We start from the raw sequence: 27,685 nt of genomic DNA on the forward strand, positions 1-27,685 counted from the left end.
TCAACGACTTCTGCCCCTTTCCCCTCCCTCCTCGACGTCACAGTCCAGGCACAGCCTGAAACTTCGCGGAAGGCTTAAGCGGCTGCCCTTCTCGCGGCGGCCTGCAGAGGGCGCCAAAGCCGCCGCGGCGTCGCAGCCCCTCCCGAAACGGGCGTTCTGCAGGCCAAACTCTCGCATCAGGAGTCTCATTTTATTTTGTTTTATTTTTTATTTATTTATTTTTTAATTTTTATTTATTTATGATAGTCACACACACACACACACACAGAGAAGAGAGAGAGAGAGAGGCAGAGACACAGGCAGAGGGAGAAGCAGGCTCCATGCACCGGGAGCCCGACGTGGGATTCGATCCCGGGTCTCCAGGATCGCGCCCTGGGCCAAAGGCAGGCGCCAAACAGCTGCGCCACCCAGGGATCCCCTTCTTTTCTTTTCTTTTCTTTTTTTTCTTTTCTTTTCTTTTCTTTTCTTTTCTTTTCTTTTCTTTTCTTTTCTTCTTTTCTTTTCTTTTCCTTTTTTCTTTTCTTTTTTTCTTTTCTTTTCTTTTTGTTGTTTTCGCTATTAGGTTGCAGAAGTCTTACTTTGGATATTAACTCCTTGTTGGGTGTATGGTTTGCAAATATTTTTCTCATTCTGTAGGTTGTCTTTTCATTCTGTTGATTGCTTTCTTTGCTGTGAAGAAGGGTTTTAGTTTGATGAAGTCCCACATGTCTGTTTTTGTTTTTGTTGTCTGTGCCTTTGGTGTTATATCCAAGATATCATTGCCAAGACCATTGTCAAGAGGATTTTTTCCTATGTTATCTTTTAGGAGTTTTATACTTTTGGTCTCATGTTTAAGTCTTTAATCCATTTTAAGTTGATGTGTGTGTGTGTGTGTGTGTGTGTGTGTGGTGTGAGATAAGGGTCTGATTTCATTCCTGTGCAAATGGATATTCAATTTTCCCAGCATCATTTGTCAAAGAGACTATCTTTTCCTCGTTGTGTGGTTTTGGCAGCCTTGTTGAAGATTAATTTCTGGGCTCACAACTCTGTTCTGTTGGTCTATATCTGTCTTGATGCCGGCACTATCTTGTTTTAATCACTGTAGTTTTGTTCTAACAGGGTTTTTTTTTTTTTTTTTTTTTAATCTTTAGGGTTTTCTCTATGTAAGATCATGTGATTTGCAAACAGATTAATTTACTTCTTACTTTTAGTAAGAAGAGTTTTAGTCATGAAAGTGTATTGATTTTGTCAAATGGTTTTTCTGCATCTATTGAGATGATTACATGACTTTTATCCTTCATTTCATTAATGTGGCATATCATGTTAATTGATTTGCATATTTTGAACCACACACCACTCTTTATAGTTATAGTTTCCTAATTAAACAGACCATCAAAATTTACAAATTGCACTTAGCTGTGAGGTCTTTTTGGTTTGCCCTATTCTATAACAGTCTTCTAGGCTCCAAGAGCCCAATTTAAGATGGGTCAGTATTATCTAGTTTGCTATTGCTGGAACTGTTCTTCTGAAACAGTCTTTTAATTAGTTTCCTTACTTTCATTTGTTCCCCTATCATTTATTCTCCAGAATTATCTTTTAAAATCATGAATCAGATCATGCTGCTCTGATATATAGAAGCATTTGCTGAAGAGAATGTGTGGTCAGGAAGTGTTTTTAAAAAAACAGGAATATTATGCCATATTCATATATTGTGGAGAATTGCCCAGGAAAGAGGGAAAGAACAACTTGGAAGAGAAATTGAACAAATTATAGGAGAGATGTTCTTGGGTAAGTGTGAAAGGACGGAATCAGGACATTGGCAGGAATTGCCCTTCAGAGCATAGGTAGTCACCCTTAGTAACAGGAAAGAGTATATGGGCACACCTGTAGGTGGCTTGGGAAGTGTGGTGAGGGGAACCTGATGATGCTCTCTGCTAATTGTCACTATTTTCTCATCTGAGAGTGAGCTAAGAAGGAAGTGGTGGAGGATGTGGTGAGAGGAGATGGTATAAAATAGTCATCTTAGGAGATCAGATTGGGGAGGGAAGAAATTAGAACAACCTAAGAGGGTTTGGAGGCAGTAGTGTCGGCATGAATCAGAGAGTGATCAGTTGGGCGGCTGAGCGGCTGAATGCTTTTCCTCTGCTTAAGGTCAAGTGCTCAGGTGGAGGTTTGAAGTATGTAGTGAGTTGAATTTTGACCAGAGTTGGAGTCCTGCCATACGACTATGTGAACGATAGGGGGCAGTGAGTTGCATGCACATGCAAGTATGATATTACCGAATCACGAAGTCTAGATTTTTTTTTCAACATAGTGATTTGATGATTACATACATTGCAAAATGCTCACCATAGGCATAGTTATACAAAGTTATTATGATATTATTGACTGTATTCCCCATCCCGTACTTTTTTTTATCCTCATGACCTACTTATTTTATAACTGGAAGTTTGTAGCTCTTAATTCCTTTCTCCTATTTTGCCTATCCTCCCACCTCTCTGCCCTGTATTTATGAGTCTGTTTCTGGATTTTGTTTTGTTTCTTTGATGTTGTTTTGTCTTGTTTATTTGTTATTTAGATTCTACATATAAGCAAAATCATATGGTATTTGTCTTTTTCTACAGTCCCTACATTCCTTTAGAGGCATTCCAGTGAATTTATTGAACTCTCAACTCTTTTATGGCCTTCATGAGTAGACATCTCATCCCTTTGTCTCTTTCCCTTCATCTTTCCCCCCATCTTGTAAAAAGAGCATAAAAGACCACTGGAAATAATCAATTTCTAGGTTTTTTCTTTCTTTTTATTTCCAATCAGCTGATACCATAACAACATCATTTTAGTACAACCAAATCTTTTGTGAATTAGGGGGTTTTATTTGAGGCCTATGAAATGGTTTATATGAGAGAGAGATATAAATGCTCAGAGTGCTGCCGTAAACAACTCTCTTTGTAAAATGAACATGGAACTTCCCAGTAGCCTTCAAATGCACAGAAATCATGATTATCTTGCTCTAGCACTGGGAGCAGGTGGGGCTGGGAGAGGTCCAGGAATACCAGTGGTAGCCTTGGGGTCAGCCAGGGAAGGATGGGAGGTGGCCTTCACCACTTGAATATAGTTCAAGGCTGTGAGGGTCATGATGTGGGAATGGAGGGACCAGAGCACTGTAAATCTACTATGTGCATCTGACAGGCCATCTGGGTACTTCTTATAGGAAAATTAGGAAAATGGCCATTAGCAAAGCCAGAAGGCTTAAGAGTTTAAGCAAGCTTGCAAAGGGAGTTGGGGATTCTTGTACAATTCGAGTTTTGGTGACTTTGAATGTTCGATCCCATTGAGTCAAGATAGCATTTCTGGCTCCCTTCCATTTCCCTGGGCCAGTCAAGCGGAACTGGTATGGTGTGCATGGGCCAAAGAAGATGGTCAAAGCCAGGCGTGGGTCCGTCAGGAGCAATGAGAATAGGTTGGGTTTTGCATTGATATTGGTCAGGAGTTCATCTATGTATGTGATGTAATCTGATTGTAAAGCTTTGCAGTAGCACAAGCCAAACCTTTAAAAAAGGAAAATTGGGGATAAAGAAGACAAAAAGATAAAATAATGATAATCCAGAACAAGAAAAAGTGCCAAGAGTAAACAGTGACAATAGAAAATTTGAAATGGTTTGTGTATTCTTCCCTCAAAGCCCACAGCTGTCTAATGGTTTTGTTGTTGTTGTTGTTTAAATATATGAGTTCCTTGACAAGATACTCTATAGGCATGGTACTCCACATGCTCATAATGCAGCTAGTATTTCTTTAGTTCTTTTGTCAAATAATTAGCAATTTCTAGAAAAAAATTTTTAAATAAATAATTTCACTCTTCCTAAATTTTTCTAAAACTCAATTATTGTTAGATTTTTATAATGTGAAAGTCCACAAGAACCCCTAATGCTGGTATCAGGCCCTAAAATCACTGACTGACCTTTGTGACAAGAAGCCTTTCCATTGTGCAGTTCTAATTAATTATCTATGTTATAGCAGAATTCCATAACGGAGATCAAATCGTATTCCAGGTTGAGGGTGAAATAGAGACATCTAGAATGTTTTTATTATTTTGGGATTTAGCGCTTTGACAAGGATAGAGCAATATGAAGTTTGAAAATATATATAAATTAGAGAAGTGATAAAAATTCTTAAATGCAGTGACTTTCAAACTTTCTTTTGGTCTCAGAAATCATTTTTTAAGTGAAAATTTATATTAAAGCCCAAAACAGATAAACAGTAAATCAGATAAAACCAGAGATGTTTTAGCTGGTTTAGGAGTGAGGAGGAGGCTAAGACTCCCTTCTTTGCTGGCCACCTCCCCTCTGTAATCCCTGGCCCTTGAGTACCAGCCAAAGAGCAGAACATAAGTGGAAACCTCTCCTCTAGGGGACAGGGTCAACAAAGTTATTCTGACAAAAGGCCAGATGGTAAGTACATTAGGCTTTGAGGGCCATATTATGGTCTTTTTTTTTTTTTTTTTTCATTTTATGGTCTTTGTCTCAACTACTCAACCCCCCTGTTGTAACTCAAAAGCAGCTATACACAATCTGTAAGTGAATAAATGTGGCTATGTTCTCATAAAACTTTATATTTGGCCACTGTGGTTTAGGTTTCATATAGTTTTCACATATCATAAAATATTCTTTTATCTCACCCATTTAAAAACATAAAAGAAAAATTCAAGTTGTCATCAGATTTGGCCCTCAGGCCATAGTCTGCAGAATCTTGCTCTAGAGTAGGAATCTGAATAAAACAATAGAGCTGGATACGGATTTGTTGAATGAATGAGTAAGCAGACCCTTCTGGCGTCAGAGGGAATGAACACAGCTCTTTGACTGATTATGAATAAGGTGTGGAATAATGTATCTGGGAGATGAGAGTTCATTATATTTGGTTTTGAATCCAGACTCCATGTGGCATTGGATAATCATGGTCTGAAGTGATGATCTGGGGACACTTAAACTTCTCAATTCCCTTTGTTCCCTCTTCCCTTAACAGGCTATCCTAGATTTTTTCCCCCTAAATCTCAGGTGTTCTTTTTCCTCCAGTGTAACTCACCTCTGTCTGCTATTGTTCTACCAGTTTGAGTTATGAATCAAAAAAGATGTGTAAGTGGTTGACTTGGTTAACTTACCCACTGGGTTTGTTTTCTTTTCTTGCGTTAACTTCCTCTGTCATGGCACTTTGTGGTGGTAACTTATTTATACCTATGAAATATACAAACAAGAAGGACAATTTAACTGCTTTCGTGGGTGAAGATGCTTTACTACTGCTCATCTTTTATTTTTAGTACCCAATGACTTGTCTGTTCTTCTGGCAATAAATGTTAGAAGCCCATATGAATTGGTGGTATATAACGCTACCTGGTAATAATGCTGTCACCCAAAAAGTTGTAAACATCTGGTCATCTCACTACTTATTTATTTATTTATTTATTTAAATTTTTATTTATTTATGATAGTCACAGAGAGAGAGAGAGGCAGAGACACAGGCAGAGGGAGAAGCAGGCTCCATGCACCGGGAGCCTGATGTGGGATTCGATCCTGGGCCTCCAGGATCGCGCCCTGGGCCAAAGGCAGGCGCCAAACCGCTGCACCACCCAGGGATCCCTCACTACTTATTTAATACAACAAAACCTCACAATTGAATTTTGTTACTCAATTGAAATTTTACATTTTCATTGAACTTGTTGATTCAGTGAAAATAACAGGTAGACACAACTTCTATTTTGTGGCCCCTGATTTATCTTTTGTGCTGGTAATGGCTAAGATTCATTACAATAGCATAATTCCATAAAGAATAGAATGAATCCTGCTTTTAAAGATTCTGTGGCGTTAGATAGGAGCTGGGGATGGTCTCAAAATTTCCAATATCCCAAATAACATGGCAAACCAAAGACATGTGCCCTGTAGTTTCTCATGCACATACCTTTCAGGACTCGAACAGCCCATCGTGCTTGTGTTTCTCCTGTGGGTATCATGGAGCCTAAGGGTTTGATGAGGCCAATGACAGCCAGGGTTGGTTTTGGCAGATGCACAGGGAAGATGTACTTGTACAGCGATGCCTGGCCATTTTCAACTTTGACTACAGTCTCATCAAGGAAGGGGAAAGCAAAGGTGTATCCAGTGGCAAAGACGATGATATCAATGGGCTCTTCCTTTGGGGTGTTGTTAAATACAACAGAATTTTCCTTCACCTCCTTTATGCTTGGCTTTATGAGCACTTTTCCTGTGATGATACAGCCTGGAAGCTCATCATTTAGCACAGGCTCTCTCAGCTGCGTCCTAAACAGAAATGTGGGCAGGGAAGAGATCTGCCAGTGACCAGTGTGGCCAGCTCTCCCTCCCCCTTCACTTCTCTTCTTCATTCTGGGACTCTCCCCTTGTCCAGGCAGGAGGTGCCAGTCATGGGAGAAGTTACCTCTATGGGAGGGATTCATGCATGTCCAAGAAGAATGATGAAATGTGCTTGCCATTTACTAGAGTTTGGAAGCCTGTGGAGAAGGGGGTCAGAGCTTTCTCTGGCTCCTGTTTCCCTTGCTGAATTTCAGCACTCGGTTATCACTGTCATTAGAGATAGGGCAGTGCTGAAGGACTACAGGGGAAGCCAGGGACTTCTACATCTGCTGAGGACTCCTGGGAGCTGTCTCCTCCTAGGAAGCGATTGTATGAAGAAAGCATGCATGTGTTTAATAGGAACAAGTGCAGGATTATCTTCTTATGCCTATGCCTTTGGAATCACTAAGCAAATGCTTTGTGAGATGATTTTAAATTAGCTGAGCCATTTTGAGCTTATGGTGAATGCATGGAAAGAGACGGTGTGTCAAAGTGGAAAGAATACTAGAATAGGTAGGAGGAAGGGTGGCTTCTTGTTCTAATGTTTATACTTAACAGAGCTTGAGGAAGTCATTTGGTCCCAACTGGTTTTTATTCATCTGTAAAATAGGGTTACTGACACTTGCCATCCTTAGTTCATTGGGGAGGATGAAGAGCATATGAAATAGTATATATGCAAAAACTTTGGAAATGATAAATGATTAAATCCAAGAGTGAAGGGATTATAGTTCTTTAGGCTCATTTCACATCTTCTAAATTTATGTGATTAAACAAAATTCTTTATGGTCCCACAGCTACCATCCAGGTTAGACAAAGCTATGGTAGACACAGCTCTGATGCCAGGAATCAGAACACTTGAGGGGTTTGGAGGTAGGAGGTGGAAGAGGGCAGGTAAGTTTTTCTTCATATTCAATCAAGTTGTTGTGTTATTGCCTGATTTGGTTATGTCAGTAGAAGGATCAAGGTTCCTTCTTCCTAATAGCCCTCAGCAGATACACTATATTTACCTGTCTTCTGGTACTAAGCCATAATTTGCATGATTGAACCAGCTGTTCATCTTCCTTGCCATCAACCACGTCACAATTGGAGTTGGGAGAGAATTTCTGAACATGTTCTGAAATCGAGTCATGAACACCATGTCCCATGGGTATCCTGAGTCAAAGACTCGGCTCATCACCCATGCCCCTCCAGTGGTGCTGAGGAACACCTGAAAGCAATCAAAGAAGTCACTCAGTTTGACACACTGCACAGGGTTGGCCTTGCCAGAAATTCAGAAGTCTCATGATTAGAATGATACCAAAAAGTCTGCCACCCTCAAAATACATCCTCAACAAGATAGTTTTGGCTCTTCCCTCTCCCGTTTTAAAGTTATTCTTTTGATATCATGGTTTGAGTATCTAGAGTATTAAAATGCCTGAGAACATATAATTGAGAATTTATTGTCTGCCAGACACAATGACAGTGAATGAGATACTGTGACCACCCAGGGGGATTGAAAGTCTCATGTGAAAAACAATGAGCAGGTGGTTACAATTTTGTAGGTAATAAGAACAGGGCATGGCAGCAGTTGAAAGTCATCTACAAAGAGTTTCAGTAGAAACCATTGTTTGAATTGACAATAAAGTTCAGTAATACAATTAGTGAATTCTTTTTTTTTTTTGTTTTACTTTACAGATTGAGTTTACCAGCTGACTAAGTTTGAAATTTCCAATAATTAGAGAAATATAAATAATAATATGCTACTCACATATAGTGGTCATAGTCGGTAAGACTGTGTTAATTTTTATTTCAGGACCTCCTTTCCCTTCTTTTAGGATAATTCCACCAAACTGCTAAATCTCTCCAAATCAATCAACCAATCAGGTTCCTTTTTGAAAGTCCTCAAAAGGAATATTAAAGTCACACACTCCCAATCCTTTTTCTTTCTTTTTTTTTTTTAATTTTTATTTATTTATGATAGTCACAGAGAGAGAGAGAGAGGCAGAGACACAGGCAGAGGGAGAAGCAGGCTCCATGCACCGGGAGCCCGACGTGGGATTCGATCCCGGGTCTCCAGGATCGTGCCCTGGGCCAAAGGCAGGCGCCAAACCGCTGCGCCACCCAGGGATCCCCCAATCCTTTTTCTTCATGGCTATTTTCACTCTCACAGTTAGTGACCTAATTATCTATACTTATTTAGTTGGCATCTGTGCCCCCCCAGGACTCTATTCTTCATGATGTCAGAAATCTTGTTTTTACTGTGTTCTTCAGTGTATTCCCAGTGCCTGGCACCACATTTGGCACATCAGAAGCCAACAACTAATCTGTATTTGTTGAGGAATGTTAATTACAATTATTACATAAATTCATACTAGGAAGAGACCACTGTGTTGGGGTGAGATAGTTGGGGATGTACACGGATTGTAGTAAAGGAGAAAAGGCACCAGAGAAGGGAGGAGTATGGTATGAGCAAAGGGGAAAACAGACGCAGAATCAGAAAGGGCTCAAAGTAGTGGGGGATAAAGATGAAATGGCAGATTTGAACCAGATTAAGGAGAACCCTATAATGCAGGGATAATCCATCTGCAATTTATTATTTGTATTTTTTTTTGTGTTGCTTATTTTATTTTATTATTTTAGTAAAATGAGTTTCCCTGCACATTTTGGCAGGAGCATGGAGCCAGCATAGCTTTCTTAGCTTCCACTGTTTTTGCAAAGTGATCAAAAGTGGCCTGTGCTTTCTCAGATCTGCTTCCTCTGCTGCTCTCTCCCACTTTTTATTTTTTGGTTGAGTATAATTGACTTTTTTTTTTAAGTAAGGGGAGTTATTAGAAGTTTTTAAACATGAGAGAATCATAATGAAAGGTGGCTTCTCAGAGGATTTGTTTGTTGGTGTTAGGGTATCTGTATGGATTGCCACGTGTGGGAGGAGGGACTGGGCATTTAGGGATGTGGGTAGTATTAGGAACAGGTGCTTCGAGTCAGAGGGATTTGCACTTGAAGACTGGCTCTGCCATCTGCTAGTGGCACAACTTCAAGCATGCTACTTAGCTTCTATAAGCCTAAGTTCCTTCATTTATAGTTAAGGGTACCGATATGATAGTACCTACTCCAGCGGCTTCTTTTGATGGCTGGTTGAGATCATGCAGTAAAGCATTTATTGAAGTGCTTGACATAGAAGAAGCCCCAGTAAATATGAATTATTCCTACAATTATTATTAAGAGGACAGTGCAGTAGCCTCAGTGTGAGGTAATATGGACCTGCTGAGGGTAGTGGTGGTTAACAAGGAAAGGAGAGAGCAAATGGGAAATCTTAGCAAGGAAAAGGATAGGATTTTTTGGGATCCCTGGGTGGCGCAGCGGTTTGGCGCCTGCCTTTGGCCCGGGGCGCGATCCTGGAGACCCGGGATCGAATCCCACGTCGGGCTCCCGGTGCATGGAGCCTGCTTCTCCCTCTGCCTGTGTCTCTGCCTCTCTCTCTCTCTGTAACTATCATAAATAAATTAAAAAAAAAAAAAAAAAAGAGTATATTTAAAAAAAAAAAAAAAAGCATAGGATTTTTTCACCTATGGGATTAGAGAAGACAAAGGTGTCTCCTGTAGCTCTTGTTGGATGACTGGGAACATGACAAAAATAGGAAGTCAGAGAAGTTGGTCTTGGAGGAAAAATGACACTTCAAATTTGCAGTAAAATTTATAAACATGTAAGAAAAAAACACTTGAAAAATCTGATTTTTTGCATGTGTGTGCTTTAGGCATATTTCTTTCTTTTATCATTTTTCACTGTTTGCCTGAGGCACACACCTTAAGATAAAGCTCTTCATTAAATAACATGAAGAATGGTACCTTTTTTGCCAGGCGGCTGGTCTCTACAGCAATGTCTGTGCCTGAATTCCCCATTCCAATCACAAGGACTCTCTTGTCCTTAAATATATCTGGATGTTTATACTGTCGGCTATGAAAGTATTGGCCTTTAAATGTATTTATACCTATAGAAAAAGAAAGTCAAATAAGGAATTTTACAGAATCAGTGAATGAAACACAAATATTGTTTCCTTAATAATTTCCTTTTGATGGATTATTTTGGTTGTTTTTAATAGCATACTCAGTTTTAAGAAAATCCAAAATATGAATACATGACTTTCTATGAAGACATAGAAATTAGTGAGTGATTATTTATTTAATGGAGGTACTTACTCCATTTAAAAGTTGGTAGAAATCAACAGGACAGTAATATTATATTTATTAATATTTGATTATATAGAACTTTTCACAAGCAAGGAGCAAGAGCAGAGAAGTTAAAGGAAACTGAATCAGTTCCTCTATTCAGCAAAATTTTTTTTTGGCGTCTATGTGCTTGGTACTGTGCTAGTTGATATTAGTGAAATAAGATAAATGAAATGTGGTTCCTTTTCAAAAAGATCCATATGGTTTGGGGGAAATTCACTGATAGTTCACTGTGGTGATTGACTATAACTCAGGCTGAGTTTGCTGAGTCAGCAAGAGTTGGCTCAAAGAAAAAGGGATTATGTTAGTCATACTGGGGTTTAGATCTACTGTTTTAACTGGAGAGGGAGAAATTAAGGAGTCAATCCCATTTACAATTGCACCCAAAAGCATAAGATACCTGGGAATAAACCTAACCAAAGAGGTAAAGGATCTATACCCTAAAGGATCTATACCCTAAAAAACACTTCTGAAAGAAATTGAGGAAGACACAAAGAGATGGAAAAATATTCCATGCTCATGGATTGGAAGAATTAATATTGTGAAAATCTCTATGCTACCCAGGGCAATTTACACGTTCAATGCAATCCCAATAAAAATACCATGGACTTTCTTCAGAGAGTTAGAACAAATAATCTTTTTTTTAAAAAAGATAATTTATTTATTCATAGAGACGCACGCAGAGAGAGAGAGAGAGAGAGAGGGAGCAGGCACCATGCAGAGAGCCTGACGTGGGACTCGATCCAGGGTCTCCAGGATCACGCCCTGGGCTGCAGGCGGCACTAAACCGCTGCACCACCGGGGCTGCCCTAGAACAAATAACCTTAAGATTTGTGTGGAATCAGAAAAGACCCCGAATAGCCAGGGGAATATTGAAAAAGAAAACCAGGGGCATGCCAGATTTCAAATTGTACTACAAAGCTGTGATCATCAAGACAGTGCGGTACTGGCACAAAAACACATAGATCAATGGAACAGAATAGAGAATCCAGAAATAGGCCCTCAACTCTATGAAACTAATACTGGACAAAGCAGGAAAGACTATCCACTGGAAAAAAGACAGTCTCTTCAATAAATGGTCCTGGGAAAATTGGACAGCCAAGTGCAGAAGAATGAAACTAGACCATTCTCTTACACAAAGATAAAATGGATTAAAGATCTAAATGTGAGACAAGAATACATCAAAATCCTGGAAGAAAACACAGGCAACACCCTTTTTGAATTTGGCCACAGCAACTTCTTGCAAGATTCATCTATGAAGGCAAGGGAAACAAAAGCAAAAATGAACTATTGGGACTTAATCAAGATAAAAAGCCTCTGCACAGCAAAAGAAACAGTCAACAAAACCAAAAGACAACCTACAGAATGGGAGAAGGTATCTGCAAATGACATATCAGATAAAGGGCTAGTATACAAGATGTATAAAGAACTTATGAAACTCAACAGCAAAGAAACAAACAATCCAATCATGAAATGGGAAATAGATATGAACAGAAATTTCACCAGGGAAGACATAGACATGGCCAACAAGCACATGAGAAAATGCTCTGCATCACTTGCCATCAGGGAAATACAAATCAAAACCACAATGAGATACCACCTCACCCCAGTGAGAATGGGGAAAATTAACAAGACAGGAAACAACAAATGTTGGAGAGGATGCAGAGAAAGGGAAACCCTCTTGCACTGTTGGTGGGAATGTGAACTGGTGCAGCCACTCTGGAAAACTGTGTGGAAGTTCCTCAAAGAATTAAAAATAGAGCTACCCTATGACCCAGCAATTGCACTGCTGAGGATTTACCCCCAAAGATGTAGATGCAGTGAAACGGCAGGATACCTGAACCCCAATGTTTATAGCAGCAATGTCCACAATAGCCAAACTGTGGAAGGAGCCTCGGTGTCCATCGAAAGATGAATGGATAAAGAAGATGTGGTCTATGTATACAATGGAATATCACTCAGCCATTAGAAATGACCAATACCCACCATTTTCTTCGACGTGGATGGAACTGGAGGGTATTATGCTGAGTGAAGTAAGTCAATCAGAGAAGCATAAACATTATATGGTCTCATTCATTTGGGGAATATAAAAAGTAGTGAAAGAGAATAAAGGGGAATGAGAGAAAATGAGTGGGAAATATCAGAGAGGGTGACAGGACATGAGAGACTTCTAACTCTGGGAAACGAACAAAGAGTAGTGGAAGGGGAGGTGGGCAGGGGGATGGGATGACTGACTGGGTGACTGGCACTGAGGGGGACACTTGGCGGGATGAGCACTGGGTGTTATGCTATATGTTGGCAAATCGAACTCCAATAAAAAATATACAAAAAAGTACAAAAACAATAAAATGAGCATTGATATCATTTGCAGGTCATATGTAGATTGTGATTCCTCCACTGGACTCCTATAAAACTCTTTTCATTCCTTCTTTACAGGCTACATACCCTGTGAGTGCCAAATAAATTCATTGTACTCTCTATGTCAATTTTCTGGATTCTTGGAGTGACCCTGTACCAGGCACTCCTCCCTGGCAGTTTGAGTAGTTTTCCTTATCAGGGATTTTCTGTGTGTACAAGAACTGAGAAAGGACTGGGCTGTCTTGTCCATTTTTAATTGTTCAAGCAGAGGCTGTTGAGCCTTTCTCAGGGATCTTGGAGAATAGTTCCTTGTATAGGGAAGAAGACTGGACTTGGTGATTTTCGATTCAATGATTCTATTCCATGGCAGTGTTCAGGATGTACTTTATTCTGACTTGACTTGAATAAGGTCTGGGGGCCATTGGAAGTGTAAGTTTATTGTGAGATGAGCCTTGAGATCATTCCAGGCCATATTTAGATGATAAACATTTCCTAAAGTTTTAACTTTTTGAAAACTTACTGCAGATAAAATAAACCAAACCATTGCATCTTCTATTCCCTCTGTATTGTAATCCAATGGAAATTTGATATAGATTAACATGAATCATGGTTGCAAAAACCAGATAAGGAAGCTGAAACCCAAAGATGACTTAACTTGACTCCCAAGATTCTTCTCCCTGTTGACTACTGACCTAGTGCCATATACTTCTGGTCTAGCTAAACCTCTACAGAACAAACAAAAATCACATTACTTTTCCCTTTATTCATTTATTGACCTTTGTGGCCTCTAAACTCAGCTTTGGTTGTATGCTACCACTGAAGCTAACAACTTGTGTAAGCATTGTGTGTCTTAGAACTTTCTGAATGTTACACATCACTTAAGGAGTGACACTGAACCTCAGGTGAAAAATAAAATTGCTTGCTAGTTATTTATTCTACTTTTTGGCACTTACAGGTTGTTTGGAACAAATGAAAATCAAAAATTGGGAGAAAGTTCTGGTTAGAAAAAAAATTCCTTTTACCTTACAACTTTATTTAATGGAGGAACTGTAAAAATTCATTCCTGGACCAAGCCAGTAGCAGGATGGCTCCCATGAGACAAATTAAAGTCAATTTCAGAAAATGATGTACCTGGAAAACAGTCCAGTGGCAAATGTGGGTTAGTAAGGAAACCAGTGCAGACCATGACAGCATCAAAGATGGCAGACTCTTGCTTTCCTTCATGCTGAGTGACTACCTCCCATTGGCCGGTGACAGTAAAATCTGGGCATTTTGTTACTTTGCAGACTTTAGTCTGAAAAAAGAATCATAGTCACAATTGTCAAGTTTCTAGTAAGGGCTTTCTGGCCCAGTTGACATTTCAAATGTTCTAGAGCACAGACTAAACATAATTAATAAGCATAAACTTAGAAATTGAATTGAATTATCAGATTAACCATTATTTTCTAAATGGAAGTATTCTAAGTTTAGAGTTGTGGTGGAGTATTTATGGGAAATGATGAGACCCAAAAAGTTTTAGTGATTTGCTCCAATTCTCACAGTAAGAATCATGGTCTTCTGATGTCTTTTTCATTATTCTTTCTGTTGTAAGAAAGAATATTTCATTATTCTTTCTTTTTTTAAAAATTTTATTTATTTATGATAGTCACAAAGAGAGAAAGAGAGAGAGGCAGAGACACAGGCAGAGGGAGAAGCAGGCTCCATGCACCGGGAGCCCGAGTGGGATTCTATCCCGGGTCTCCAGGATCGTGCTCTGGGCCAAAGGCAGGCGCCAAACCGCTGCGCCACCCAGGGATCCCTCATTATTCTTTCTGTTGTACACCTAGAGCTGTACTTTAATAGGGGCATGGATAATATAAATTGAAAATATAAATTTGGTCTTGAGTATCTTACCTTATGAAAGGTCCTATAGAGTATATTGCCGAAATTTTCCCAGATTCAGAGAATGATTGAGAAATGCTAATTTTATGGCCTCAATGTTCTGGGAGAAGTCCAAATTTCAGTCTATTTTTTGTTTTAATCAAGTACATATATATTAATGGGTGTGAGGTTCTGATTAAGAAAATATATAAAATAAATGTATAAGTCAAACTTAAGGCATAAATGCTCCACTGGCCAAGAGACTTTGCTGCCTTTCTTCTTCAGTTTTCAGAGAAGACAGGGTGTCTCAAGTCTTTCCTAATGGGGTCAGTATTTGGATAATATTTGAAGTGCTTGTTGGATTCCAACATTGGTATTAGGAAATCTTCCTTTTTTATTTTTTATTTTTTTTATTTATTTTTATTTTTTTTAAATCTTCCTTTTTTAAATAAAAGTTTGCAATTAATTAAAAATTAATTAGTTTTTAAATAGAATTTACTTTCATCTTAAAAATAAGAACTGTTTGTAATGAAAAATTTGGAATGCACAGAGAGGAAAGAAATCTCTTATAGACAGCTACTTGTATGTAGTTTCTTAAAACTTTGGTGAACATCTAGTTTTAAACATTTTTTCAATTATTTTATTTTTTAAAATGGTTTTATTTATTTATTCATGAGAGACAGAGAGAGGGAGCTCCCACTGAGCAGGGAGCCTAATGTGGACTTGATTCCAGGACCCTGGGATCATGACCTGAGCCGAAGGCAGATGCTTAACTGACCGAGCCACTCAGGTGCCCTTCAATTATTTTAAAACAGGCTTGGGGCAGCGTGTAGTAAAGGAGTGCTTCAGATTCAGAAACTCTGATGCATTAAAAAATATTTCTGTGGATCATGTCCATTCTCTGTGGTAGTGCTTCATTTTTACTGTGTGCCTTGCAAAATAAGGAAGTGGAATAAAATACTCTTTGGAAAACTGGAGTACTTTTATTTTCTTCCAGCTTGATTGAAAGATAACTGGCATACAACACTGTATAAGTTTATTTTATTTTATTTTTTAATAATAAATTTATTTTTTATTGGTGTTCAATTTGGCAACATACAGAATAACACCCAGTGCTCATCCCGTCAAGTGCCCACCTCAGTGCCCGCCACCCAGTCACCCCCAACCCCCGCCCTCCTCAAATAAGTTTAAAGTATATGACATAATGATCTGATATATGTATATACTGCAAAATAATTACAACAAGCAATAAGTTTAGTTTATATCCATTACCTTGCATAATCATAATTCTTTTTCTTGTGATAAGAACTTAAGATCTACTCTCTTAGCAACTTTCAAATATACGACACAGTTAACTATATATTAAGCATGCTATACGTTATATCTCCAGAATGGATTTATCTTATAACTGGAAGTCTGTACCTTTTGACCACCTAACCCATACCTCCCAACCCCCACCATTCACCTCTGGCAACCACCAATCTGTTCTGTTTCTATGAATTTGTTGTTTTTAGATTTCATATCCAAGTGAGATCATACAGTATTTGTCTGGCTTATTTCACTTAGCATAATACTCTAAAGGTCCATCCATATTGTTGCAAATGGCAGGATTTCCTCTTTTTTCATAGCTAACCAACCTTCCAGTGTGTGTGTATGTGTGTGCCACATTTTCTTTGTCCACATACCCATTGATGGACACTGAGGTTGTTTCCGTGTCTTGACTATTGTAAATAATGCTGCAATGAACGTGGGGGTGCAGATAGCTCTTTAAGATAGTGGTTTCATTTTGGTCAGTACTTTTAAGGTTGTGAATATGAATCTTATTTGCTACTAGTTTTGGTTATTCATGTTGCTTAGGAATTTATTACCATCCCCATCGGTAGCAGGGTGAGGGTGAGATCTAAGAGAAGGACAATACATGGATTTTCATGTTTCTTGGAGAGGAAAAGAAGGGGGGAAGAGAGTGTATTCATATGCCCCCGTCCTTCTACCTTTTTCCTGTCTCTGTTCTTGGAAATGGGAAGGGAGGTGGGTAAGGCATCTGAAAAGAACAATATTCAAAGATTTTTCTATTCCCAAGGATATCTAGAAAATATTTCCTTCAAATAGAAAAGATTTCCTTCAAATAAACATAGCACAGGATTTTTCTTATAAAGGGATACTCAAGAAGAGAATACCTAGGTACTGGTAGAAGTGATCAGTGTCCCTATGTGCTTTGGTCCCAAGCTGAGAATGTGGTTTGATATTTTTAGGTCTCTTTTGATACTTGGATTAAATTATTACAAGCCAAAAATTTATACACATGAACCCTTACAGAAAGTATCCACCTCCACATTTACTTAGGGTAGTTATGAGTACCAGACGAAAAGGAATCCAGCTAGGTGTCATCAATCTTGCCAGTTCCTCATCTTGTCTACAGAACCAAGGGCTAGGCTATTGAGAGAAATGGGAAACAGGCAATACTTCCTGACTACTGACTGATGTTTTGTGTCTTACCTTGAATCGAATGCATTTCAGAAGGCTGAACCGGTTTGCATACATTTTGAGATATTCCAGGAATTGAGAATTTGGCACATAGTTTGGATAATCTTCTGGGAAAGGAAAGTCTGAGTAACAAGACATCTCCTTGCAGCTGTTGGAAACCACAGACTTGTAGAGGCTGGCTCTGCCTTCTTCAACATGTTCCTGTACAAAAAATGTAAGCACATGAGTGTGTATGCATGTGTGCATGTGTGCGCACATACATGAAATGGATGTTCGTATTTAGACATTTCAAACAGTGACAAAGATTAAGGTTACCCTTTCTAATGGGATTTGTTGTCTTGCCCTTGAGGTAGGGTGAACACTGAACATTGAATTTTATTATCAGAATTGCAATTTCATTCATTACATGTTAACAAATAAGCCCAGGATGGACTCACCTGTCCAGCTTCACATGGCATTATTGCGAAATACAGGAAAATATGGAGATAGACCAGAGCCAGAAAGTAGTATCTGGACTATGGATTGTTGCTAGGTATTTTGGTTTCACAGGGTGTTGTCGAAAGGATTATGGAGAAGGGGGTGCAGATTATGAAGACCGCACAACCATGTACATAGTGAAACACTCATTTCCCCCTCCCCCCATTTTGACCTGAATAACTGGTAAATATCAATATCTCAGACAACTACCGCCAGGTTGAGTAATAAGCAGTTTTGGTATATTTAGATATTTAGTCTTTAATATACACTGCCTCTGTCTTTTGGATGTATTTTGGAGGATGTTCTGAGTTTAATGGGAATGTGGCTCTTAGTATTTTAATATTATTTGCCATTTTGGTTATGCATAGTTCTTCATTTTTTCCCTGTGATACAAAAATTAATTTTATTTGTGTGAAAAAATGGAAAGATGAACATAAACTTCACACATGGGGAGGAGGGCTCATTTTGTTCCTTCAAAGGATGTGAATCTAGATCTGCCTGAAATGTATAGTGACTACAGAGAGCAAAATTATGAACATATCTTTGTGGTTTGAATTAATGTTACTGATCTCATAAACTAATGGGTTCACTATATCTTTTTTTTTAAACCTTTTTTTAATTTTTTAATTTTATTTATGATAGTTACCCAGAGAGAGAGAGAGAGAGGCAGAGACATAGGCAGAGGGAGAAGCAGGCTCCATGCACCAGGAGCCCGACGTGGGATTCGATTCCGGGTCTCCAGGATAGCGCCCTGGGCCAAAGGCAGGCGCTAAACCGCTGCGCCACCCAGGGATCCTGGGTTCACTATATCTTGCTTGTCTGTGGCCCCGCCTCTGACAGTCTCACTTGTCCAGAATATATCTAGAAAAACTTACACTCAAGAGCCTAAGAGAGTTGGTTGTAAAATAGACTTTCCATACAGGCCTCCAACCTCCACTTGTTAGTGGACGGAAGTGGGCTCTTTGCCAATGTATCTCTTTTCTTTTTAAAGGTTGCCACATCCTCTCCCACCCCAACGATTTCCATTGCAACCTTTATCTGTTTCCTCTTTGCCTAAGGCTGTGGTCACTGGGAGAGACAGAGTTATGCACCTCTGAGGGATGAATTAAGATCAGTGATTTATAATCTCTGTAATCTTTGGCATGTCTCCCTAATTGGAAATGGAAGTGGTCTCCACATGTGTTTTCTGGGGTTTCTGCTGATCGCTGGTCCAGTTTTGCATGATGACCCCTGATACCCAGAACAGGCACTAAGGATCCCCCTGTGGGCTTTCTGGTAAGTATAGCCCCTGCTAGACCAGATACTTTAATTTGCAGGTTTGGAATTGGCCACCTGGTTTGAGTGCAGAGACACATCTAACTAGCCTTGGGGGTGTGTGTGTGTGCATATGCATGTGCATGCACAGAGATAGGAAGAGGAGGATTGGATGCCTTTAGAAAGCTCAGGAGGTTCATAGCATGTTAGAGCTGGAAGGCCCCGTTAAGGTCACCTCACTTAGGGATTTCCTCTCAGGTGTCAGAGGTATCTCAGAGTGGTCCAGTCATCTCAAGAGGCCACTGTGTCAAGAAAAGGCTGCAGAATGAAGGTGGGTGGTTTTTCCTGCTTCCCAGCCCCCTAGCTTTTTTTCAACCTGGTTTCAAGTTCTCATTTAATAAATGAAACAACAGGGCTGGAATGCCTTGTTAATTGGGCAGCTGCTGGATCACCCTCTTTGCCATCCTTTAGATGTCCTGTCATGGGCTTCACAATATGTGTTCACCACTGCCTCTATTTTTCTTACTTTTCCACACCCTTAAGCCCGACTCTTTCTTCACCCTCCACAGATGCTGCATTTTCCTGACAGCATTGCAGGGACTGACTTCGGAGATCATGCATCTTCCTTCCTCTCTACCTCAATGTTTTTCTTCATGTTCACTTTTCCTCCCCTCCACCTTCCCCCCACCATCTTAGAGGAGGTTATGCCTCTCCACTTTTCTGAGGCAAACCCTTCCATGTGCCTATAACTCCACTCCTTTCCTTTTCTGCCAGGATCTCATCCCAGTTTGGGCTCACATATGTAATGGTTTCAACCATCCTTACCTACTCTTTTCCCATTACCCTGGCGGCAGTCTGAGGATAGGATGCATCTTTCTCATTTCTGTGTTCCCCTGGGCCTTGCACGCAGGCATTTGACCTGACCAAGTCACACGGCCAGGTGTGGGCACAGCTGGATCTAGAATGCATTTCTCTTGATTCTTAGTTCAATGAGTTTTGGTGTTAATAATTAAGTGTCTGTGACCTATATAAGGTGCATTTTTCTCCAGTATGGACTAGGTTCTCTGGACTCACTTTTGCTTTGATGGAAATTACTTTAACCAGATAATTCTGCTACTTCCTCATCTAACTGAGAAGTCTCATGTTGCAAGCCAATTCTGGACTCACTTTTGCTTTGATGGAAATTACTTTAACCAGATAATTCTGCTACTTCCTCATCTAACTGAGAAGTCTCATCTTGCAAGCCAATTCTGGACTCACTTTTGCTTTGATGGAAATTACTTTAACCAGATAATTCTGCTACTTCCTCATCTAACTGAGAAGTCTCATCTTGCAAGCCAACTCCCAACTCTGATAGATTAGTCCTATTTTTTTCAAGTATGTGTTAAGAAGAGTTCTGAGGCTTATCAGAGGAAGTGTATCATGCTGGATTAGCAATGTCTTTTGGAGGAGGGGAGAGTTACAGCACAGGTGTTAGAGTTCCTCTATCCTAATGTGATGTTTGTACTTGGAAACATGGAAACAGATGTGCTCTTTCACCTCGTGCCCTTGGGGAAGTTTCTATGTGCTGATGGTCACATTTGGTGGTTAGGCACATCTCAAGATATGCAATTTGGGACGCCTGGGTGGCTCAGTGGTTGAGCGTCTGCTTTCGGCTCAGGGCGTGATCCCAGAGTTCTGGTATCAAGTCCCACATCAGGCTCCCTGCATGGAGCCTGCTTCTCCCTCTGCCCATGTCTCTGCCTTCTTTCTGTGTCTCTCATGAATAAATAAATAAAATCTTAAAAAAAAAAAAAGACATGCGATTCTTCTCTATGTGAGCCAAGCTGGACTATGCTGGGAGAACTGCAACCAACTAGAAGCCTCGGCCTCTCTGGCCTTTGCTCACTGAGTTAGAAAACACTTCATTCCAGTTCCAAATTCCACTTTTCTATAGTGAGAGGAGTGCTACGACTTCCTGTTAGCTCCTTATGGGCTCTGAGGCCCGGATATCTGAAACCTTGCTTCTTTTCACTGTTCTTGATGGCTTTCTCATCAACACTTACTGTTCTTGTGCTCTTGAGCAGGAGGGGAAGCAGGAAGCTTGGAAGTGCTGATGCGAATACTTTCCTGGCCATGCCATGGGACTCACGGGGCTTCAGTGGCCCCAGTAGTGCCCCCGAGGCCCCCATCGGTCCAGGCCTTCTGCTTCCTCACCTCACTTTCCTCTCCAGGCTGGACTGTAACCCTGCTGAGGTTTGAGACTATTACTTTCTTTTGCTTAGGGCTTCAAAAAAGGCTCCAAACCCACATTCTTTACTTCCAATGGTTCTTGGCATAGATTGGGGCTGCCTGGAGAGCAGGACCTTGAGTAAAGAGCTCATCCTACACTGAGCCCTGTGTCACTTCACCTCAGATGGAGGAGGCCTGGGAACAGAAGCAGCTCCAAGTGGCTCTGTCTTATAGGCAGAGGCTGACATTCCTGCACTGCTGGGTTCGTACTTTTGTCCTGAACACCGAGGTCCCTGGCCTTGAGTCAGACCCTGTAGTTCTGCTCCTGCTCCCCTTATTCTAGGCTTTCTTGGCATGTCCCAACCTCTCCGTTCCCTGCCACCCTTTGGGGGCATCTCTCTTGGCCCTAGATCAAGTTTGCGAGATGGCTCATACATTCCCCACCCAAGCTTAGGCTGTGCCCTGCTTCTTTGTTTTACGAATTTCAGAGGTCTTCCTGGCTCCCTGTTCAGCAGATGCTTCCAAGCCCTACCCCGCCACCCCCACCCCGCCCGTCCCGGCCCAGGGCGGTCAGTGTCATGGGAGAAATTCTACTTCTTTTCACATCCGTGCAGTCTTTCCCGACAGACACATCGCACAGCCCCGAGCCCCCCACTTACGGTGAATCTCCACAGCCCCCCGAGGTCGTCACTCCTCTCAAAGCATGTGGGCTCCAGTCCTTCCTCCAGGCAGCACTTGATGGAGGCCAGGCCACTGACCCCAGCTCCCACAATTGCAACCCGCTTGGCCATGTTCTCCTGTGTGGGGAAAGCAAAGCAGAGCTTTTTATTCACCAGTGGAAGCCCCACCCCATGCTTGGCTCCTCTAGCCAACCAGGAGAGAACCAGGGAGATGAAGAAATGTGAGAAATGTTCAGGCCACTTCTTTGCCCCTGTTCCTGGTGAGCTCCCACCCCCTCACTTGGAGCTGCTGCCCAATGTTAGCACGGTTGCTGCTGAGACAGAGGGGCTGAAACTGGACCTTTTAGTGGAGAGTTTTGCATCTGGACTGTGCTGCTGCCTCCAGCCTCCCTTCACTGACTCCAGAATGGCATAGAGTAGTGACCAGAATCACCTTGTCAAGCACGTTTTTCTAAATAAACATATGAAACCAGAGCTCAGATTGGTGTAGCGAACTGATGCAAGGCCACACAACAGTGGTGAAGTGCAGTTGGGATTGGGAGCTGAGGCACCTTGGCCAATGTGGGTCCTGCTACGGCACTGCCCCTGGAGAGTCCCAGCCCTCTGGCGCTCCGTGGGCCTCAGCGCGGTCCATCCTCCTCCCACCCACAGCAGTGAACAGCTACCAGGGGAAGAGAGAGGCTGCTGTGTGTGGACAATCATCCCTCCCCTCCCCATCAGATACTGATTCACCCCAGGGAATGTGGCCCTGTCCCTACTGGCACAGGTGGAGGATCATCTGTTCTTGGGCCACATAAGAATGCTGATAGGCAATATAGCATAGTGGTTAAGCAAGCAGGCTCTGGCAGATTGCCCGGGTTAAAGTTCAGTTCTGTCGGTTACGGCTGTGTGATCTTGGGCAAGTTAGTTAACCTCCGCGCATCACAATAATGGAGAAAACAGTGGTCGGTTCCTTGCAGTGTTTGGTGAGAATCAAGTGAGTCAACACATGTCAGTTGATGTAGAGCTGTTCCTGACACATAGCAAATGCTCAATAGATATAAGTTATTATTACTGTAAAAACATTTCCCCAAATTGGTGTCCTCTCCTGCCTTTCCCATCAGTGAGCCTCTGCTCTTTTATTTCCTATACGGTCTGGTCAATATACACGTTTCACCCTAAATCATACAATTTTAGATGTGTTCACTAATACGTTTTTGTGACAATTTTATCTCCTTATGTTAGTGAGTTTTTAAAGCACATAGGTCACAGAGTAGATGCTGTTTTCTTGTTTCACAGATGAGATCTTTACACAAAACTGCTTTTTAGGATACACATATTTTGCTTTTTAGGATTGGGAACCTGAGAGAGGTAGCTCCACTATAGAGACGTCACATATTTTGCTTTTTAGGATTGGGAACCTGAGAGAGGTAGCTCCACTATAGAGACGTCACCTGCTTGCTCTCTGCGATTGCTCCTATGGCCAGGGAGGCACTGGGAACATAATATAACAGATGCCCAAGCAATAGCTCTTGAATGAAAGGCCCATTTTTTTTTTCAAGTGTTCTTTAAATGTGTTGTAGGGCTGGTTGCTTCCCTGTAACAACTGGCTCCGATTGACTGGGGAAGAGCTGGTAAATTACCTTTAGGAGAAGTCATGCTCTGGATCCTAATGGACAACCTTATACAATTTTCCTCTTCCTGGGTTCTAGAGAAGTAAAGTGACCCTACATTTAGAGATGCAGCTGATGTAAAGCAATAAATGTAGGTGTTTTTTTTTAAATTTTTTATTTATGATAGTCACAGAGAGAGAGAGAGAGAGGCAGAGACACAGGCAGAGGGACAGAGACACAGGCAGGCTCCATGCACCGGGAGCCTGATGTGGGATTCGATCCCGGGTCTCCAGGATCACGCCCTGGGCCAAAGGCAGGCACTAAACCGCTGCGCCACCCAGGGATCCCTAAATGTAGGTGTTGAGCCCAGACACATTTGTTTTAAATCCCTGCTCTATCAGCTTGGCGTATAGGAAAATACCCTCCTGGGGGAGCCTCACGCTCCTCATCTGTAGAATGGGACATAGTGCTATGCATTTCTGTGGGACATAGTAGGCATTCAAGGAAGAATATCCACTCTTATGAGAAAAATGACTCTAGGAAAGAAGGGGAGCATTGCACAGATAATACGATATTTGCAACTGTGTGCAGAAGCACGCTGGCCCTATAAAGACAGCAGGCCTGATGATAGCAAGATGCTCGTGTCCTTTGCAGGAGACCAGGAAACAAAGCAGTTTCCTTCTGTAAGGGGAGCATGTGGAGCCATTTCCAGTAGCTGGACTGAGAAAGAGGGTGGGGCAATTTCCCTAGTGTGGCTCCACTGAAACTAGACATCAGCAGGGAGAGAGATCTAACTTCCCTGGAGAGACGCTAGTCCATGGATATCTTGCCATGTATCCAGGGCAGTGTCCCAGGCAGGAAAAATGGGCTCTTGGTATAGCGAGAACCAGTGTGTACGTACGTTTCCTTGAGTAGGATGTTGTAGGTTCAGGGACATACTGCTGAATGGCAAAGGCAGGCGCTTCACCGACTGAGCCATCCAGATGCCCCCAAAGTTCCCAATTTTTAACCATAGAGTTAGAAACTGCTGTTTTTTTCCCCCCCTGGGCATTTTATACTGCTTCCTCTACTTTAGAGAAGTAAAATGCAAATATATAATGTAGTGAAGTCAGATAGAGTGCTCATTTAAGTTTACTAGGATAATGTAGGGGGTCAGAACATGAGACTAGGCCTGCTATTTCCAAAATGATGCACAGAGGTGCTCTGATTAACTTAAAATATCAAGGAATGTACACGTTTATTGAGTATGGAGCAAAACTGGAGGTAGTTGATAGTTTTAATGCCAATTAGGATTGTGTTCCATTAGATGATGTCATCTCTTTGCAATGCTAGATTGCTGGCAGTTGCAATGTTAAAAGCAAGTACCACATGAAAGTTGGTTAAGGTGGAATGGGGAATGAAGGGATGATATCCCATCTGATTCCAAGGATTGAGAAGTTGTACGGTGCCTAGCAGGAGCATTCGCCTCATTATAAATAAGTGTGGTTATTCAAGGAAATAAAATGATTATTTTTCTTTCAATTTGTGTATTATTTTTCAAACAACTACAAAGACATAAGAACAGAAATACTTAATTTGTTTGTACCTGACTACTCATACACTATAGGGCCCCTTGAACCTAGACAGTTAGAGTCTTACCATCCAGATTTATTTTGTTTTGTTTTGTTTTATTTTATTATTTTATTTTTTACGATTATTTATTTGAGGGAGAAAGAGAGAGAATGAGTGGGGGAAGGGCAGAGGGAGAAGCAGACTCCCTGCAGAGCAGGGAACCAGATGTGAGACTGGATCCCAGGACTCTAGGATCATGACCTGAGCCGAAGGCAGACACTTAAACGACTGAAACACTCAGGCACCCTATTTTGCACCCTATTTTATTTTATTTTATTTTATTTTATTTTATTTATTTTATACTTTGCTTAAAATAAAATAATGTTATCTAGTAGAACACAGCCCTGATTAATTTAATTTAATTTAATTTAATTTAATTTAATTTATTTTTTAAGTAGGTCCTGTGCCCAATATGGGACTCAAACTCATGACCTCAAGATCAAGAGTCATTTGCTTTACCAACTGAGCCAGCCAGGCATACTGGTTTATTGGCCTGGGGACCTTACCTATTGATATCAGGAAAATGCAAGTGAACCTATATCTGAGTCTAGCACTATATCAATTAACCAGTGTTTCTTAACTCTCTCTGGTGCAACTTACCTGTATGTTTCCTAGTGCTCCATCTCTACTAGTGCTGTCAGACTTACATCCAGCCCTTTATTTATACATTCCCCATCCCTCTCTTCCTCTTCCCTCTTCTCTCTGTCTGCCTGTCTCGCTTTCTTACACACACACACCATCTTGGCACAATGATACAATACACACACACACACACCATCTTGGCACAATGATACAATATCCTTAGGTAGGCTGTGCATTTCAGGACTAATCAGAGATAAGTAGAGTTAGTTGGATGGTTGGCAGTTAGAGGTGCTCAAGGGTACCTCCTTAGCCCCTGAGAACAGATGAACATAAACTGGTAAGAAACTCATGTCAGAGCAGTGCCATGCTCTGCTATTCCTGTTTCCCAGCCGCCATTCCCTGCCTCCTCAAGCCCATTCCTAACCACATATGAAAAATTCTGATAGGATTAAAATTTGTCAGTTACAAGGCCATAGACATTTCCTAGGCTGGAGGAGAAACGAAGAATAATAAAAGCTGGAGACTTAGTTTCTCAAAAAAGTAAAACAAACAAACAAACAACAACACAGCAGTTTCTAACCCTATAGTAAATCAGATGACATTAGACTATTTGTCTACAAAAGATTTCTAAAGCCTTCGAAATGTGTGGTAAATTCAGCTGGGGGTGGGATTAACAGTAGAGATCTGACAATAGAAACTCAAGAAACTTTGTCGTAGTGCCTAGAATGGAACACTTCTAACCACAGGAAGCACAGCAACATAAACTACGCAGATTCTAGAGAGGGGTTACCTCTCTCCGCACTTGTGCCAAATGTGATGATTTGGTAGGCCAACCTCCAAACTGTGTCTGACACCATGTTAGAAGGTATTATATTAACGGAAACATTTAATGAAAAATTACTGATTTCTCTAAGCATTATGAATCCAAGTTTTTCCCTTTTGATTCACTACTTAATAATCTACCAGCAGTGTACTTACCCGTGTATGGGGGAAGACTTGATAGTATCTGCCTTTAAGGTTCCTTGGTCCCTTTGCAAATGCGCAAGCTTTTAACACTGTCTGTACTTGGGGGCAGGGAATGATTGTTTAGTCCGTCCCAGGTCACAGACTGAGGAAGGGACACTCTGCGGAGGTGATTCTGTCCTGAAGCACAATAACAAAACAGAAAATGTCTGGGCCCTACCTCGGAAATTCAAAGAAATCAGAGATTATATCTGGTTATTTAGTTTGTGTACTTTATGTGTTTGGGATTCTGACAACCCCCATCAGAGTTTGGACTCTGGAGCTAGCAGAAATTGGAATGAGTGAGCATGAGCCAGTGTCAGCCTGGGAGTCTCCAGCACACAGCATGAGTGGCATCTAAGAGATAAGAAATGTTATGTAGAATTTGGGACCTAAGGTTAATCGTTGTCTACATTTTAACTTGATTAATGGTAGCAGTGAAATGCTAAGAGAAATATTGACTAGTGGGTAATGATGTGGAGAACAAAGGAAAAATAAATGTAGAAAAATTAAATTTCCTTACAACTTACAGCCCATTGACAAGTGCTCGAGACAGGCAGAGGGACCTTCCTCCAGGAACTCAACTGCCTTGATCTTAATATTTGCTAGAGGCAAAATGTACCTTAGCTCAACATTAGACCACCTCCAGGATCCTGTAAGTCCTCTTTAACATATTAAAATGACCCTTTGGGGACACCTGGGTGGCTCAGTCTGTTAAGTGTCTGAATATTGATCTCAACTTAGGTTGTGAATTCAAGCCCCATGTTGGGCTCTGCACTAGGCATAAAGCCTACTTAAAAAAAATCCCTTTGGACATTTTCTTTATCTCTACCCCACAAGATATATGTTGGCAATAATCCTCCAAAAATATGACCCACTGATATACATGTGAAGGTTCCCATGACTAAGGTTTTACTAGACAGCAGTAAACGACCCCTCTAGGTCCTGGAAACCTTGCTTCCAAATTCTTTAGAGACTTACACTCTCCTTACTCCCTTCCCAACTTGAAAGTATATAATCAGCCACTCCTCACA

The 27,685-nt window shown here is 41.0% G+C and overlaps 1 protein-coding gene and 1 long non-coding RNA gene across 2 annotated transcripts in view; one reads left to right on the plus strand and one right to left on the minus strand.

Moving 5' to 3' along the window:
- Nucleotides 1–2,757: 2,757 nt before the first annotated feature.
- FMO1 (flavin containing dimethylaniline monoxygenase 1) lies at nucleotides 2,758–26,782 on the minus strand. Its single transcript, XM_025430364.3, has 9 exons — nucleotides 26,628–26,782; nucleotides 21,844–21,981; nucleotides 17,255–17,443; nucleotides 14,030–14,192; nucleotides 10,160–10,302; nucleotides 7,343–7,542; nucleotides 5,929–6,284; nucleotides 5,135–5,207; nucleotides 2,758–3,527 (listed from the first exon to the last, which is right to left on the minus strand). The coding sequence occupies exons 2-9, from the start codon at nucleotides 21,973–21,975 to the stop codon at nucleotides 3,185–3,187; spliced, it is 1,599 nt and encodes a 532-aa protein (XP_025286149.1). The 5' UTR covers nucleotides 21,976–21,981; nucleotides 26,628–26,782; the 3' UTR covers nucleotides 2,758–3,184.
- Nucleotides 16,028–27,685, plus strand: part of LOC125755414 (uncharacterized) — a 29,547-nt gene continuing 17,889 nt past the window's right edge. The window contains exon 1 of the long non-coding RNA XR_007411914.1: nucleotides 16,028–17,456. This is a non-coding gene — a long non-coding RNA (uncharacterized LOC125755414). The remainder of the gene's footprint in view (nucleotides 17,457–27,685) is intronic.

The sequence above is a fragment of the Canis lupus genome, chromosome 7 (genome assembly GCF_003254725.2).
Source record: "Canis lupus dingo isolate Sandy chromosome 7, ASM325472v2, whole genome shotgun sequence".
Taxonomy (NCBI): domain Eukaryota; kingdom Metazoa; phylum Chordata; class Mammalia; order Carnivora; family Canidae; genus Canis; species Canis lupus.

Excerpts from the sequence above, each read along its gene's own strand:
- FMO1 (XM_025430364.3), bottom strand. The coding sequence starts at position 21,975 with ATGGCCAAGCGGGTTGCAATTGTGGGAGCTGGGGTCAGTGGCCTGGCC. Across the intron at positions 17,444-21,843 it reads GGGGGCTGTGGAGATTCACC|GAACATGTTGAAGAAGGCAG; the intron begins GTAAGTGGGGGG and ends TTTTTTGTACAG. Across the intron at positions 10,303-14,029 it reads GCCACTGGACTGTTTTCCAG|GTATAAATACATTTAAAGGC; the intron begins GTACATCATTTT and ends CTTTTTCTATAG.